Consider the following 16,880-nt stretch of genomic DNA (forward strand, 5'->3'; position numbering starts at 1 on the left):
ATCATGTACATTAAAGCTGCACAATTTATATAAATGAAAATATTCATACTCAAAGATAAATTGTTTTTGGGTTCTCATAGGCGATCACTTACCTCATGTGCTAAAATCTAAGTTTGGACTTTCTGAAAAGTCAAGCTCCTTGTTTCTGCAAATTCATTCTCTATTATTACTCATTCTTCTGAAAAAGTCAAGCTTCTTGTTTTTCGGCCTTCATCAGTTGATCACTATCGGGGACCATTGATCATTCTTTGGGCACTGACTGATCACTAATTGCACATAATCAATAGTGGGCCATTTTCTTGTCCAAGTTCTCAATTTTACCAAAATTCATTCGTTCTTGAAGTGTCCAAAGTGTTGTGTGTTCATCTGTGAGTGTTAAGTCCTACATTGAAAAAACATAAAGAAAAAAGTAGTTAATATACCTAAGTAGACCTAAGTTGATTAGCTTATGTTTTTGGACTAGAGTGATATTTAAATATATCTGTTAATTAATTTACTCTTGGTAAAAATTCTATAACCCTTTTTCTCCCCCAACACAAAGGTCCCAAAGATAACTACTTTATAGATCTAGAATACTTTTAGGGCTTTAATAACCCAACTTTAACATAAATCCTTCAAAGATGTCACCTTTATCACTTACTTAGAGCTTGTTTGGAATTTTGTTTGAGAAATAAAGCTTTTAAGTCAAAAAGAGCTTTTAGGTAAAAATTTCATTTTTAAGCTTTTGCCAAAAGTGTTTTTTTGACAATTTTTAGGTTTTTTGGACCCTTAAAAGCGTTTGTAATTTTTTTACCAAACACGTTTTTTTTTTTTTTTTTTCAAACGAGCATTTTGAGTGTTAAAAACACTTTTAGGCCCCTTAAACACAATCTCAAATAAGTCCTTAGGCTCTTGAAAAACATTTATCCACGAAATAAGTTGTGTGAGTGTGGCATAGCACTGATCTAACCCTAATTACAAATTATTTAACCCATTACATTTCATATAATTGATCTACCACTCTTTTTTTTTTTTTTTTCTAATATATTGATCTACCACTCAACACCATTAAACCAAGTTTAATGAGTAGATACTTGAAATTAATTAGTTAATTGAAGTGGAGAATTCAAACTTCAAATTCAGAAGCATTTTGGTTCTCCAATTGCTATCTTTTTCCCGAGTCTTAGGGCATCAGATGCTGTTTCGACAGAAATCAAATTTCTTTTCCTCCACAGAATACTCAACGGTCGTCACATTGTTTGGATTTTTTTAAAGAAATTAAAGGTATATAGACGCTTTGAGGCCTTGAACCACTACTAGTGAAACCATTTCTTCCTAATTTATTCATTCCTTCATTTCTGTATTCATTTATTTAAAACCACAAGAGAATAATTTCATTTGATAGAAATGTGTTGAGGTGCATGCAACAGTTCTACTACATTGATGGCTTTTAGAACATGCATTGTCGGGTGTAATTTCGAATGTCATAAAAGATTTTGGTTTTCTTCACTGAAAATCAATTAGTTTTCAAATTAAATAGTTAAAGGCTCGATCTAACAAAATGTTTTAGGTCATGATGTGCTCGTTAATTTGTGTCCACTAATAATTTGGGGGTCCCCAATTTACCATAACAAGCAAAGGGGGACCAAACTCACATCCTTCACATAAACAAAGGCATGATGATCATATAGATATATTTATATTCTTGCACTTGCATCTACATCCAATCAAACACAAAGGCATGCACATTGATCAAAGGGACGGCGGAGAAGGAAGAAGCATAGATTCTTGTCTTTCAATAAGGATGGAGGGGAGGCAATACACGCGAGAAAGCATTAATACAAAAGTAGCCCACGATTGATATATATAAATAAAAATACAAGTGTTTTTAAGTGCTTTCTAATTAACCCCCTTTGGCTTTCTTACTATATATAAGCTTCAAACACCAAACAAAAGATATTGCAGCATGCAATAAGTTCCTCAACCCATCTCGATCCTTTTCTTTTAGTTTTAATAAAATCCTCCTTTATTTGTACATATATATAATTTGAGGTATAGGAGGCTTGAAAAAACTTCAGGTGAGACATTCTTCATCATGCTACACACACACACACACACACACATATATATATATACTATATGACATTGACATACTATGTGGTTTATGACATCAATCTTGATTTAGTTAAGTATCAAATTAACACTATCAGTGGCCAATAGGATGATTGATATTGTTCTACGTCTTCTGTTGCAATATTCCGACCCTTTTGGCTGCTTCTTCTTTTTTCTTTTTTCATTTTTATTTTCAATCTTGATTGGTAATGTTGAGACAAGATTTATTTGAATATTTATTCCAATTTAACTATTTCATCAATTTGATGCTTACATTATTCCAAAAAAAAAAAAAAAAAAAAGAACTGTATTTCATAGACTTTAAGGAAAGCAAAATCACACTCTTTCACTAGCATGCATGATTTCATAATTAACGACATGAATTCCGGTTTGCATGTGGTGCTCCTTTTTTTTTTTTTCATTCAATTTTGTTAATCACAAGGAAATATCATGCCCATATGATATCATTTTTGTTTTTTTTTTCTTGGCAATCAATCACTTTATTTTTTATTCACAGATCATCATAACAAAGCAGGGAGAGAGAAAGAGAGTTGACCCAAGTATGTCTAAAGTATGTTCACAGAGAGAGAGAGAGTTGACCCTTGTATGTACGAAGTATATGTTCTTCCATGGGTTTGATGGGGGTGTTTGAAAAAGTGTCATTTGGGTTGGCCATTGACTGCCCAGTCATATGGGGATCACGTGGTTTCACTTAACCTTTTTTTTTTTTAAAAAAAAAAAAGAAAAAAAAATCAGGAAAACCACTATAAATACCTTCCTTCCCTCCTCATTTCCCTCCATTCCAATCTCAATCATGCTCTTTCTTCTTCCAAACAATTTTCTCTCTCTCTTCTGGTTGACAGCTTGAGGGTTTGGGGTTAGGTGGTGCATACAAATAAACTACAATCTCTCTTTTGGTTAGGTTTTTGAATGCAAGGCATGCCCAACTTAATTTATACACATTCATATTAAGCTCTCCTTTTGACAGAAAAAAAGCATAACAACACCATTTTCCAAGCTATTATTTCTCACGAATATCTTCTCTGTTTTTCTCTCAACCAAATTAAGATGGGTGAGAACGCTGCCACAAAGAATCACCACCACCACCATCAAGTCTTTGACATTTCCATAGATGTGCTTCCTCAGAAGGGCTCAAAATGCTTTGACGACGATAACCGTCTCAAACGAACCGGTAAGATATATCCTTTCTGCACTCTGAATAAGAATCCATAGCAATTACCTGTCCTAATTATTAGCAATTTAGACAAGTAATGGAAAAGGCCTTATACGAGATCCACTAATCCGAATAAGTTAAAAAAATTATTTGAATAAGTGGATTTTATAATATGGCGTCTCTCGTGTTACCTGTCTTAATTGCTAGCAATTCGAGCAAGTAATTCATACTGTTCCTACCTTTTTACTCTATAAAATATCCGTCTTTGTTGGCTTACCCTACTTGTTTATGTGTGTGTATATATATATATATATATATAAAACAGGGAGTGTATGGACTGCAAGTGCTCACATAATAACGGCTGTGATTGGATCTGGGGTGCTATCCTTAGCCTGGGCCATTGCTCAGCTGGGTTGGATTGCCGGCCCTGCTGTCATGTTCATGTTCTCCTTCGTCAGTTACTACACTTCTTCATTGCTAGCAGATTGTTACCGCGCCGGTGACCCCGTCTCCGGCAAGAGGAACTACACTTACATGGAGGCCGTCCGCTCCATTCTTGGTATAAATTTCAGATATTTGATCGATGCAGGAGAAAATCAATAGAATTTTTATTTTAAATACACGTGTGTTTTAATTTTCTTTTTTAATAAAGATCGGGTCTTGTAGGGTTATTTTTTGGGTTAAATACATTATTCACTCCTATAGATTAACTTCTTTATTTTTTGACTCATATGGTTTACTTTTTATCACATGAGGTCATTCTGGTTTGTCTAAAGGCGGATGGTCCCTCCATCAAAATTATGCTCAAAATTTGACGGAACACGATGTCAGCACCAATCACTGTTTAATACATGTCCATATAATTAATTAATTAAAAAAAATTAAAAAATTATGTTTAGTAATTTTTTTTTTTCTTAAAAAAAAACATTAATTGGCCCTTGGGGGTGGCCAGCCACCCTCAAAATTATTATTTTTAATTAATTATATGAATACGTGTCAAACCGTGATAGGTGCTGATGTGACATTCCGTCAAATTTTGGACATAATTTTGACAGAGCGACTATCTCCGTCTTTAGGCAAACCAAAGGGATCTTCCGTGATAAAAAGTAAACTCTAGAGGTCAAAAATAAAGAAGTTAAACACAAGGGTGAATAAGCTAGGTATTTAACCCTTATTTTTTTGTTTACTTATTTGAAACCGTTAGGGTCTTTCTCTTCCATATTTGTTATTTTTTTTTATTCATGAATTCCTTTTTCAATCTTCAATTCTTGATTTTTTTTGCTATCATATGGGGTTAGAAAATTAACTTTTAATGATGTAATTTATCAGGCGGAGCTAAGGTCAAGGCATGTGGGTTCATTCAGTATCTCAATCTTTTTGGAATAGCCATTGGATACACCATAGCAGCATCTATAAGCATGATGTGAGCATAATTATCATCCCCCCACCCTTTTATTTATAAAAAAAAAAAAAAAATTATTATATATATCCTGCTTTGTAATTATAACATGGCAATGATGATCGGGGGCCATGCAGGGCGATCAAACGGTCGAATTGTTTTCATGAGAGTGGCGGGAAGAACCCATGTCACATGTCCAGCTATCCGTACATGATCATGTTTGGTGTGACGGAAATTTTGTTTTCTCAAATCCCAGACTTTGATCAAATATGGTGGCTGTCAATAGTGGCCGCTGTCATGTCTTTTACCTACTCGTCAATTGGTCTTGGACTGGGAATTGCCAAAGTTGCAGGTTCAAATTATATATATATATATTTTTGGATGAATATTGAACTTAATTGGTTGATTAATAAATATATCAAACTGAGTTGAGCTTTTTTCCGATCCATTGATGAGCAGCCACCGGAAGTTTTAGAGGGAGTCTCACCGGAATAAGCATTGGAAGTACAGTGACCCAAACCCAAAAGATATGGAGGAGTTTCCAGGCTCTAGGCGACATAGCCTTTGCTTACTCATTTTCTGTCATCCTTATTGAAATTCAGGTTTACTTTTTTCACTTCATTAATATATAGTTAGATTTAGTAAAAATAAAATCCAAAAAAATTAGCCAAAAATTCACTTACCCCTTGATGTTTATTAATTAAGCACTTTTGCAATCATACTCTTTTAAAGTTTTAAAAGTCATAATATCAGGCTATCGTGTTTGAAAAATTTGCAATTTCACTCTTACTGTTAAAATTTAGAGTTAAATCAAACAGTATAGGCCAGGTGAAACATCTCTTATACCCTTTTAAAACTTGTAGAAATACAAAAGTACCTTAACTATCTAATTAATTAATTAATTAATTTTTTTTTTTAAAAAAAAAAATAAAAGATAAGTGCTACATTTCTCAAAATTTTTCTTAAAAAGTTAGTTAATTCTCAAATGATTTGTCATCATCACATTAAATTTATTATTTTTTAAGAAATGTGTCACAAACTTATAAGATGGTTACACATTATTTGAGAACTAGTTTTTAAAGATTTGAAAAGTGTAGCATTTCTAAAAAAGAAACAAAAGAGAAAAAACATGAAACTCACATCTTGGTCATGCGTCAAGATACCTATCAACATTAATGCAATGTCACGAAAATTAGCGACATTATTTTAAGGGTACGATTGCAAAAATGCTTAAAAATTACCAGAAGAAAAGAAATGAAATTTTACATGCTTAAAATTTTTCGAACTTTAAAACATGAAGGGTACTAGTTTAAAACATGAAGGGTGATATTGCAAATTTTTCAAACTTAGTGACCAAACATTACAACGTTTTAAGGGTACGATTGTAAAAGTGCTTAAAAATTATGGGAAGAAAAGAAATTTTCCAAAAAAATTGAAGTTGAAAAGTTGGACAATACTAATTAATCCATCTATTTGGCAGGACACAATAAAATCCCCGCCATCAGAAGCAAAGACAATGAAGAAGGCGACCATGCTTAGCGTTACTGTAACGACGTTATTTTACATGCTTTGTGGGTGCATGGGGTACGCAGCTTTCGGCGATCTTGCTCCCGGTAATCTCCTCACAGGCTTCGGTTTCTACAACCCATTTTGGCTTCTTGATATTGCTAATGCCGCCATAGTAATCCACCTTGTGGGAGCATACCAAGTTTACTGCCAACCAATCTTTGCCTTCGTTGAGCAAAGGGCTTCACAAAGATGGCCGGAAAGCGGATTCATCACCAAGGAAATTGCAATTCCGATCCCAGGTTTTCGCCGGATTAACCTAAACCTCTTCCGTCTGGTTTGGAGAACCATGTTCGTGATCTTAACCACCATTATATCGATGCTGCTTCCCTTCTTCAATGATGTTGTGGGAATTCTTGGGGCCCTTGGGTTTTGGCCTTTGACAGTGTATTTTCCGGTGGAGATGTATATTGCACAGAAGAAGATACCAAAATGGAGCACTCGGTGGATATGCCTGCAGATGCTGAGCCTTGCTTGCCTTGTAATATCAATTGCAGCGGCTGCCGGTTCGATTGCCGGTGTTATGCTTGACCTGAAGGCCTACAAGTCCTTCAAGACCAGCTATTGATTCACTCTTGGGTTGTCTTTTGGATTCACTCACCATTGAACAAAAAGACAAAGACATCATATTTCAGTTCCATGTAAATGAAACAACATCAAGTTGTTGGTGTTCGATTGTGTGGTTTTTTTTTTTTCATGTTAATCTTTTAAAGGTTTGGTTACAAATTAAAATCGAAGAGAGGAAGTACTTTCTATGTAATTATGTATGTCAAATTCATAATAAGATCTCCATTTCTTCTGATATATCTTAGTTCTTATCAGAAACATCAGCAACAGATCTACACCCTATAGTTCATTACATTCTCTATATCTAGGAAAAATCTCAAAAAAGAAAAGAAAAAGAAGACCACAAAAAGTTAGATACAGCAACTTCCTTAAACATTGAGAATGCTACAGTGCTACCCAATGTGTAGGAAAACAAAAGAGCTTCTCTATACATTATTTTAATATAAACATTTACATTTCTTTTCTCCCCTTTCATCTTTTTGCATTTCTTTGGAGAATGTGTTGGGATTTTGTATTTAGGGAAAATCAAAGTGAAATTGTTTCTAGTGCTCTTAGACATTGAAAATTCATGGAAGTAAACTACATCATTTAAAATAAACGACGTAGTTAATTCACGTCCTTGGACAGTAAACGACGTAAAATATTTACGTTGTTTACCTTTTTAAGACGGCAATTCACGAACTTTTTACAGTAAACGACGTCATTTTCTTTTCGCGACTAATGGAACACTACGGATACCAAAAGACGACAAAAAACTGAATTGCACTTGTTAATGTTGGCTTTTTGATAGATGATTTCTTATAGTGTCCACAAATAAATGTAATTCCACTCTAATATTTATTTTTTATTAATACAATTGATTTCTTAGACACTTCTTAATATTGACTTTTAATTCCTTCATGAAATATTTTGTAGAGAACTAAGACAATAATTCTGCCACTTTTATTATCTACCTTTTTATTTTTAAGTACCCAATTTAATCACATAACTATTCTCAAACATGCGAAACTCTTTTAACTATGGATAAATATTTTTGCTGCTCTTTTAATATTTTTGCAACTCTTTACCAAAAAGCCCTCATTAGAGGCTGAGAATAATTACTCTATTAAATCTATCTTAAAGAGATTTTTTTTTTATTTAAATATTTTTAAATAAAGGACTTTAACTGATCATTCTTGAGAAAATGTGTTCCCACAATGCTACATGTGATCACCTAACGTACCAATAATTTTGACCACAGTAAAGATCCCACAACTAAATGCACCGAAGTAAACTTCACTTGACATTTGAGTTCACAATCCTCTTAAGATTTAGAAATTAATATCATAAGAAGTCTGAGAGTTACAGTCATTTCTTTTTTACCGTGTTTATAAGGAATGGCAATTCCCGTGGTATGTTCAATGCATTGCATGTACTATCCGACAAAAACACCTGTTTTAACAGGTTAATGATTTACTACAAAACGGCCAATGTTTTCATAAACAAGGTTTTATAAACCAAAATGGCTCAACCCCATATGAGTAGCCCAACCCCTTGAGGTTTCCAAACCAAAGACCTAGAACTCCACTCTTCGACCGAACGTTCGCTAGGCGACCACACGTGTAGCACCTCAGATTTTGAAAGTCTTATTTTAGAGATATTAATTTGATGCTATGATTATATTAATATTCATATTAGGCAATGATGTTAATTCTTGAGGAATTTATGATATTGTATGAATGGTAATTGGAGATTGGTAGGTAGAATAGTATAGGGTAAGTAGAATAGTAAATGGTAAGTAAAATAGTAAATGGTAGGTATAATAGTATTTGGTAGGTGAAATAGTAAATAAATGTTAGAATTGTAAATGAAAGGCGGAATAGTATTTGTTTTTTTTCCTATAAATAGAGCTCTTCCCCTTCACAATTTTCACCACTCATATCCTCTCTTCCACATATTCTTCCTTCTTTCGTTTCCTACTCGGTCTTTCTTCTTTCTGAAAGTGTTTACACGAAACAGAGAGAGAAAGGGCGAGACAAAGCGTTGCAAGAAAGAAAGAACATGAGAGAGAACGGACTTGAGAAATTAGTTTGAAAGATATACTAGTAGTGTTAGTCAGATTGGAGCAACTAGATCATTCAGACCACTTTTTAGCTTCAGTCTAGAAGTAAGTAAATTCACTACCCCTTCTAAAATTACTTCATGTCATGCTATTTATTTATTCTTGTATCAAACTGTAAATGATTATTTTATTTACCTATCATTGATATATGTTGCATACATGAAGCATTTCTAAAAGAATTATCTATAAAGTTTCTATTTCTTTAAACGCTTTCTAAGTATAACAAGTTTATATTAGGTTTCCATTTTGAGAAAAGAAAGTTGAGAAATGATGATGATTATAAGAAAGAAAAATGATGATAAACCCTCCTACATGTTGCCCTAAGATGCATCAAAAGAAGTACAAAGAAAAGTACAAGAGATGAGATAAATGTTTATGAAATAAGGGCACATGTATGGAGGAGAGTATTTTTGGCCCCAAGATAAATAAGAATGAGAGGAGTTCGGTACCGATACTCGGATGGAGGCGAAACCACTGACGGAGGCTATGCCAGAAAGTGGTATTCCATCAACATGACCGTTGAGTGCACCAAGAAAAGAGTTAATTAACGGTCTGGCATGGCTGAGGCCACAGTTCAGTGTCATGGTCACAAGGACCTGCAACCCTGGTACACAGGGGTAATAGTGTATATGGGCCCTAATATGAGAAAATGATAATATAATTTCAACGATGATATACTATAATGATTTTCAATGATGATATACTATGATGATTTACAATGAAGATTTATAGCGATGCATTATGATGATGATTCATAAAGATGATTTATGACGATGATCTAATAATAGATGTAATAGTACGTTTATGCTACGGAAGATGCAACCGTACATACATGTATTATTATTATGGTTGGATGTATATTTATTTGTAAAAACAATTATCAAAACTGAGAACAAGGAGCAAAACTATTTATGGTTGTGGATTTTACTTGCTGGGCCCCCTTTGGGCTTATTCAGTTTTATTTCTTGTTTTCAGGTAGAAAGGACGCTGGAATAGAAGGCCGGAATGGGGGTGGGAATAATTATTAACTTTCAAAGTCTTTTCATATCAATTATTGTAATAATATGATATTCCGCAACTAAAGTTTAACATTTTCTAATTTCGCTTGTAATAAAATCTCTTGAATAATGTTTTATACATTTATCGTATCCTTTAAAATCAAGTACTCTGATAGACCTTATAGATCTTTGCAAGAACTTTTGTTGTAAAAGAAGAAAAGTGGCAAACTCAGCCTTAACGGGCTTTGGATGCTACAACACGAACGTTCGACGAACGTTCGCTCTTAACCTAAGTGCGAGTGTTTGTGTAATGACCCCGATGGGCAAATCAATTAATAGGTAATTGACCCCATGGTTCGTCTCCCAGCCCTATCCCTCACGGGACAAGTCTCAGGAATCACAACCTTTTATAAGCGAGAAACCTCAAAGGAAGACTTTTTAAACTATAGGAATATAGAGTAATAATGAAGCAATCACGCATTCATACACCAGAGTAAACATAATTCATCATAATATAAAAGTAGTCGCCAAATGTATCGGTCATCAGACTATCATCAAAATAAAAGGTTACATCCCATAACATAATTGTCTTACAAAAAATCAACAGATCAAATCTTAAGTTTAAGCAATGCTAAAGAGATAATAATCTCGATCATGTTTGTCTGGGTAGTTCCTCCGTCATCCCATATGAATTTCAACCCAATTGAGTCCATTTCTTCAAAAATGACTCAGATTAGGTCCTGCGCAATCACCCATGTACGGTCCGTAGGCATCCTTGTCTATGCTAGCTAAACTGCGCAATTATTCGTAATGGAGGGGGAAAAACATAAAATAAAGGAGGGTAAGTCTAAAGACTTAGTGAATGTTAATGCAGGTAATACTCATGCCAGTTTAGTGATGAACTCTATTTTATAAAGTATATAATAGTTCCATCGTGACAGTTTTCCATAAGTTTGATATAGATATATGATATATAGTAACAGTGATAGTTCAACAGTATGGTCTACTCGAGATATTATCCTTTCTCTGCAAGGTTGGCGCTGTACCCAAGGACCTGTAATACAACACCCGTGCCTCGGATATTGTACGCTACCGTACATCCCATTAGCGGCAAGACCGAGTCCGACCTCGGGTCGCCCACACCACTAATGATGTTCGTCCTGTAGTGACCGCCCATTAAGGCTGCGCCGGTCACGAAACAACTATTGGATCCAAGGCCCATATAACACACACGTTTGATCATAAAGTTAACATGTATAGTACCCAAGGACCTGTAATACAACACCCGTGCCTCGGATATTGTACGCTACCGTACATCCCATTAGCGGCAAGACCGAGTCCGACCTCGGGTCGCCTACACCACTAATGATGTTCGTCCTGTAGTGACCGCCCATTAAGGCTGCGCCGGTCACGAAACAACTATTGGATCCAAGGCCCATATAACACACACGTTTGATCATAAAGTTAACATGTATAGTAAGCTCATAGTCGTTATCCCGCATGATAAGTGCCAAATATTCCATATTTGGACCCCTTTATTTACATCAGTTAATCATTTAGTTGTATCCCTATTTAATGTTTTGTATTAGTTTTGTGTTTTTAGTAGTTTGTAGGTCATTGAAGAAAAACTACAATTTTAAAGGAAAAAATGCAAAGTTTGGAAGAAAGCATACTTTGAGAAGACCTAGATGATGTAGTTAAGTTTAACCAAATCCAAGAAAAGGTTAAATCGGATTAAAGATCAAATTAGATTAAAGTTCAGATTAGATAAAATTTTGGATTTGATTCAAATTTAGATTTTGCACATGTCTCAGTATTTTGACCATAACTTTTCCTTTAAATATTGGATTGAAGTGATGCAAGCGGCTTTGGAAAGATAACTCAAAATACTACAGTTTATTGTGAAATATAATTTTCCTAATTTGGAAGGTTACTATGCCAAAATCGTCCCGCAATAAAAGGGCACAAATTTGGATGAATTTTATTCCGATTTCAGACTTCTCTTTTGACTGGGAGACAGACCTCCGAATTATCTAGGTTTAATAGGGCTTCTAAGACTTCCCTAAGCCTATAAATAGACCTATTTTCATTCAAGAAAAAATATAGAATTCTAGAGAGCAAAATTCTACAGTTTTTCTCTTTTTAGTTTAGGTTTTCTTTAAATTTAGGTTTTATTTTTATGTGGAGCTAAACTCCCAACTAAGGTTGGGGATGAAGCCTCACCGATGAAGAACATCAATACTTTCATGTAAGTCTTTATTTATCTGATTTTATTGGGTTTAATATTTTAATTGTTTTATTTCTTTTCAATGTGTGAAGTGATTCTTGGATATCTTTTGTGATTCAAGAATACTCTTGATGATTTAAGATAATTTTACATAATTGATTGCTTGATTTTATTTGCCTAAATAATTGGATATCCCTTGTGATCTGTTATACGGATACATTTGGTGTTTCAATTAAGATTGGATATCTTTCATGATTTACGGATACATCTGATGATTTAATTGATATTGGATTCCTCTTGTGATTTGTGCAATGAATGGATACATGAGATGGTTTTGATTAGTTGTTTGAAGCATAGTAAAACATATCTAAGATTTTAATTGCGAAAACTTCAGATTAATATTGATAAACATGAAAGTATGTTATAATTCGGTGAATGTGAATTCCTAAACCTTAGTATTTTATCTCTTAGTTTATTTTAATTAGTTTATGTTTGACTTTTAATTTTTAAAATCAAAATCAAAACCCTTTTTGAAACTAGATTAGGATTTAATTAGTTTAGATATAAATTGCATTTTCAAAAACACAATTCCCTGTGGGTTCGACCTCGCATTTGCAAAACATTATATTGCAACCGATTTGTGCACTTGCGAGTATATTAAAATTTGCACAACACTGCACGTACTGGTGTACCATATCATACGATGCAATTAATCTTATCCGTATTTTACATGCATGCCCTTTTTACAAGTCTCACTTTCATTAACATGTTCAGCACAATGTTTTTTCACAAAAAGTTATAGTTCATGTGCAATAAAGTGTATATTGTGAGAGTTGCTAATATGCATGTTTTGATACACAAAATAGACGTGCAATGTATGAAAATAAATGGCAAGCATTATGTGAGTTAAAACTCACCTATGTCGAACAAAGTCTCTGAATATTCCTCCAAACGTTCCGGGTTCTCCAAATCTGTGGAAAACCTTTTATTAGTCCAAAGTCTAACTTAAAATAACCCTAAAACATGAAAACAGGAGCTATTAGACGGCTGGCCAAAATAGTGTTCCCTAGAATGCTTCTGACCTTATGTCCGGGCTCGAGGCCGTACGCCCGCCCAGAAGGTTTTCAGGTGGAACATCATTTTGTCCATGCGTCCTCTTATCCTCGCAAACCAGTTTCTAAGGTTACCAAAAGGCTTTCTAAGGCTTCCTATCTTAAAATAAGGTCTCCATGCATACGAAAACACGTTTGATCATAACGAAATTCTAAACTCAACTTTAAACAAGATCAAAGGCATAACTTAGCTAAAGTTTCAAACCAATGATTAAGCTAATCTAGAAGGCATTAAAAAAGTAATAACGACCTAACAACAAATATGGCTCAGAAGGTAACCTCCTTGAAGCTAAGCCTTCACAAAATCACTTCCCCTTCTCCACAAAACACACAATCTCACAAGAGCACACTCACAAGGGTTTCTGGGAGCCTGGGGGGGTGAGTTTGAAAGAGAAAAGGACGAGGGTGTAGGGGTATTTATAGGTGAGAAAAAGCAGAAGACGCTACCAACTATTCTAAAAAGTAGCGAACGTTCGGTACTATTGGGGCGTACGTCCGATACTATTTATACAGCGGTCCAAAGGCCGTAGCGTATGTCCAGGTATTATCCAGAGGTTTTTCAAAAAGCAACTTACGTCCGATGGTCCCCCATCGTACGTCCTTGTACTTTTTTGCAGGCGTACGTACGGTGTGTTGTGCAAATTTTAATATACTCGCAAGTGTACGAATCGTTTGTAGTTTAATGGATTGCAAGTGCGAGATCAAACTCACAGAGAATTGTATTTTCTAAAGAGCAATTTAAATCTAAACTAATTAAATCCTAACCTAGTTCTAAAAGGGTTTTGAATTTTGGTTTTAAAAATTAAAAGACAAACATAAACTAATTAAAATAAACTGAGAAATAAAATACTAAGGTTTGAAAATTCACACTCACCGAATCATAACAACATACTTTCATGTTTATCAATATTAATTTGAAGTTTTCACAATTAAAATCTTAGATATGTTTTACTATGCTTCAAACAATTAATCAAAACATCTCATATATCCATTCATTGCACAAATCACAAGAGGAATCCAATATCAATTAAATCATCAGATGTATCAGTAAATCACAAAGGATATCCAATCTTAATTGAAACACCAAATGTATCCGTAAAACAAATAACAAGGGATATCCAATTATTTAGGCAAATAAAATCAAGCAATCAATTATGTGAAATTATCTTAAATCATCAAGTGTATCCTCAAATCACAAGAATCACTCCACACATTGAAAAGAAATAAAACAATTGAAATATTAAACCTAATAAAATTAGATAAATAAAGACTTACATGAAAGTATTGATGTTCTTCATTGGTGAGGCTCCATCCCCAACCTTAGTTGAGAATTTAGCTCCACATAAAAATAAAACATAAATCTAAAGAAAAACTGTAGAATTTTGCTCTCTAGAATTCTATATCTTTTCTTGAATGCAAAGAAGTCTATTTATAGGCTTAGGGAAGTCCTAGAAGCCCTATTAAACCTAGATAATTCGGAGGTCTGTCTCTCAGTCAAAATAGAAGTCTGAAATCGGAATAGGATTCGTCCAGATTTGTGTCCTTTTAGTGTAGGGTGATTTTGGCATAGTAACTGTCCGAATTAGGAAAATCCTATTTCCCAATGAACTGTATTATTTTGAGTTACCTTTCTAATGCCACTTGAATCACTATAATCCGATATTTGAGCAAAAAATTATGATCAAAATACTGAGATGTGTGTAGAATTTGAATTTGAATCCAATCCGAAATTTTATCCAATCTGAACTTTAATCAAATCTGATCTTTAATCCAATTTAACATTTTCTTGGATTTGGTTAAACTTAACCACATCATCTAGGTCTTCTCAAATTATGTTTTCTTCCAAACTTTGCATTTTTTCCTTGAAAGCTGTAGTTTTTCTTTAATGACCCACAAAATACTAAAAACACAAAACTAACACAAAACATTAAATAACGACATAACTAATGTAAATAAAGGGGTCCAAATATGGAATATTTGTCACTTATCACGGTGGTCCCCCCACCCCGGCGTATGTCCTCTACTAACGGCAAGAGCGTACGTCCAATCAGAAAGTCTAAAATTCCCAAAGTGCCCTTGCAGATGTTCCGTGTAACCCAAAGCCCAAATTAACCCTCTAACCTACCTAAGCTTAGTTAATTATTTTGGTTACTACAGTTTGCTTGGGGGACCACCACAAGCGTTCGTTGAGCAGTTTTTGAGCTAGTGGGCAATGCCCCAGAATGCACTCTTGAACTCTTTTATCCAATGTGTAATAGTACCCAAACGTTCGCTAACACTCTAAAAAACAATTTTTCCATTCTCCACCTTTTCAGAGCAAGCTGATAAGTGCCAAATATTGCATATTTGGACCCCTTAATTTACATTGATTAACATTTAGCTATGTCGTTATCTAATGTTTTGTTTTAGTTTTGTGTTTTTAGTGTTCTATAGGTTGTTGAAGAAAAACTGCAGCTTTAAAGAGAAAAATGCAAAGTTTGGAAGAAATAATGAGAAGACCTAGATGATATGGTTAAGTTTAACCAAATCCCAGACAAGGCACGCCCCAAGCCCCTATATAAATCATACCCTTCGACCCTTAACCTCCCATAAGCTTAGAAAAACCCTAACCCTAGTGTGAGAAGTGACTTGGAGAGAGAATGAAGAGAGTTTGGTGCATTGGCTATCTTCTAAGGTAATCTCTTGACCTTTCCCTCCTGCATTTTTATTGTTGTTACTAGTTTTGCAAGTTTTAAAGATGCCTTGACAAGCCATTGCTATAATAGATTTGGAAGGCAGGCCCAAAAACAGAAATCCTAAAACCTTTATTGATGGGCCCAAGCCTTTAAGGCCTTTTTGAAAGCAAAAGCCCAAGACCACTCTCATTGGACGAGCGCTCGTCCAGGGGACCACACCGAGTGCTCGTCTGAGCCTCACACCACCCTCGCGAAACCGTACTCTGAACAACTTTTGGCCTTTTGTGAATAGTAGATGAGTGCTCGTATGAATAGTACACACGAGCGCTCGTTGATGGTTAATACCCAAGACGCATGCCTGAAAAGCATCATTGGCTAGTTGAGAACAGTACACGAGTGCTTGCACATGGACCATACGAGCGCTCATTCCTTTTTGACAGAATCCCCATTTTACCCTCAGCTTCCTTCGCCTATAAATACTTCCACACCCCATTAGACCCAGCCCTCAAATCCGCCTCTGAAACCTTGGGAAATCCTTACTACTTTGTCAGTTGAGTGTGTGTAACCTTGTGGGTAACTTTGGAGAAGGAGGGGAGCATTCTTGAAGAAACCTACTTGTTGAGGTAATCTTTACACCACTTTGTTCTTGTAAGTTTCTTGTTTTACTATAGCCTAAACATTTTCTTAAAGCTATGATTACTCCTTTTAATGGTTTAAGCCTTTTTAGTGTTATGGCAAGCTTTTGCTCCATTTTCTTGTTTAATAAGACTTGTTTCAAAAAGTGTTTTCAAAAGTTGCCATTAAGAACACTTGTAATATGTTTAGTGCTTGAAACGAACCTATTCTTATAAGCAAAGAAGTGTTTTCAAAAGCTTTTAATGCCTCTTGAGTTTTTGTGTTTTACTTGCTTTGTTAAGAGTAAGGGCCAACCCATAGCTTTAGATAGGAGCCTAGGAGCATTTTGAGCACT

General features: G+C 34.6%; 1 protein-coding gene across 2 annotated transcripts; it reads left to right on the forward strand.

Annotated features, from left to right (window-relative positions):
- The first annotated feature begins 1,960 nt into the window (after positions 1-1,960).
- Positions 1,961-6,901, forward strand: LOC132166059 (amino acid permease 3-like). Of its 2 annotated transcripts, XM_059576810.1 has the most exons (7): positions 1,961-2,057; positions 3,160-3,283; positions 3,591-3,824; positions 4,595-4,688; positions 4,802-5,016; positions 5,124-5,266; positions 6,145-6,901. In XM_059576810.1, exons 2-7 carry the CDS (start codon positions 3,160-3,162, stop codon positions 6,796-6,798), a joined length of 1,464 nt encoding a protein of 487 aa, XP_059432793.1. In that variant the 5' UTR covers positions 1,961-2,057; the 3' UTR covers positions 6,799-6,901. The 2 variants fall into 2 exon arrangements, with proteins under 2 accessions (XP_059432793.1, XP_059432794.1); XM_059576811.1 differs by lacking the exon at positions 1,961-2,057 and having other exon boundaries at positions 2,913-3,283.
- The last annotated feature ends 9,979 nt before the right edge of the window (positions 6,902-16,880 follow it).

The sequence above is a fragment of the Corylus avellana genome, chromosome ca11 (genome assembly GCF_901000735.1).
Source record: "Corylus avellana chromosome ca11, CavTom2PMs-1.0".
NCBI classification, from domain to species: Eukaryota; Viridiplantae; Streptophyta; class Magnoliopsida; order Fagales; family Betulaceae; genus Corylus; species Corylus avellana.

Excerpts from the sequence above, each read along its gene's own strand:
- LOC132166059 (XM_059576810.1), top strand. The coding sequence starts at position 3,160 with ATGGGTGAGAACGCTGCCACAAAGAATCACCACCACCACCATCAAGTC. Across the intron at positions 3,825-4,594 it reads GGCCGTCCGCTCCATTCTTG|GCGGAGCTAAGGTCAAGGCA; the intron begins GTATAAATTTCA and ends GTAATTTATCAG. Across the intron at positions 5,267-6,144 it reads TCATCCTTATTGAAATTCAG|GACACAATAAAATCCCCGCC; the intron begins GTTTACTTTTTT and ends TCTATTTGGCAG.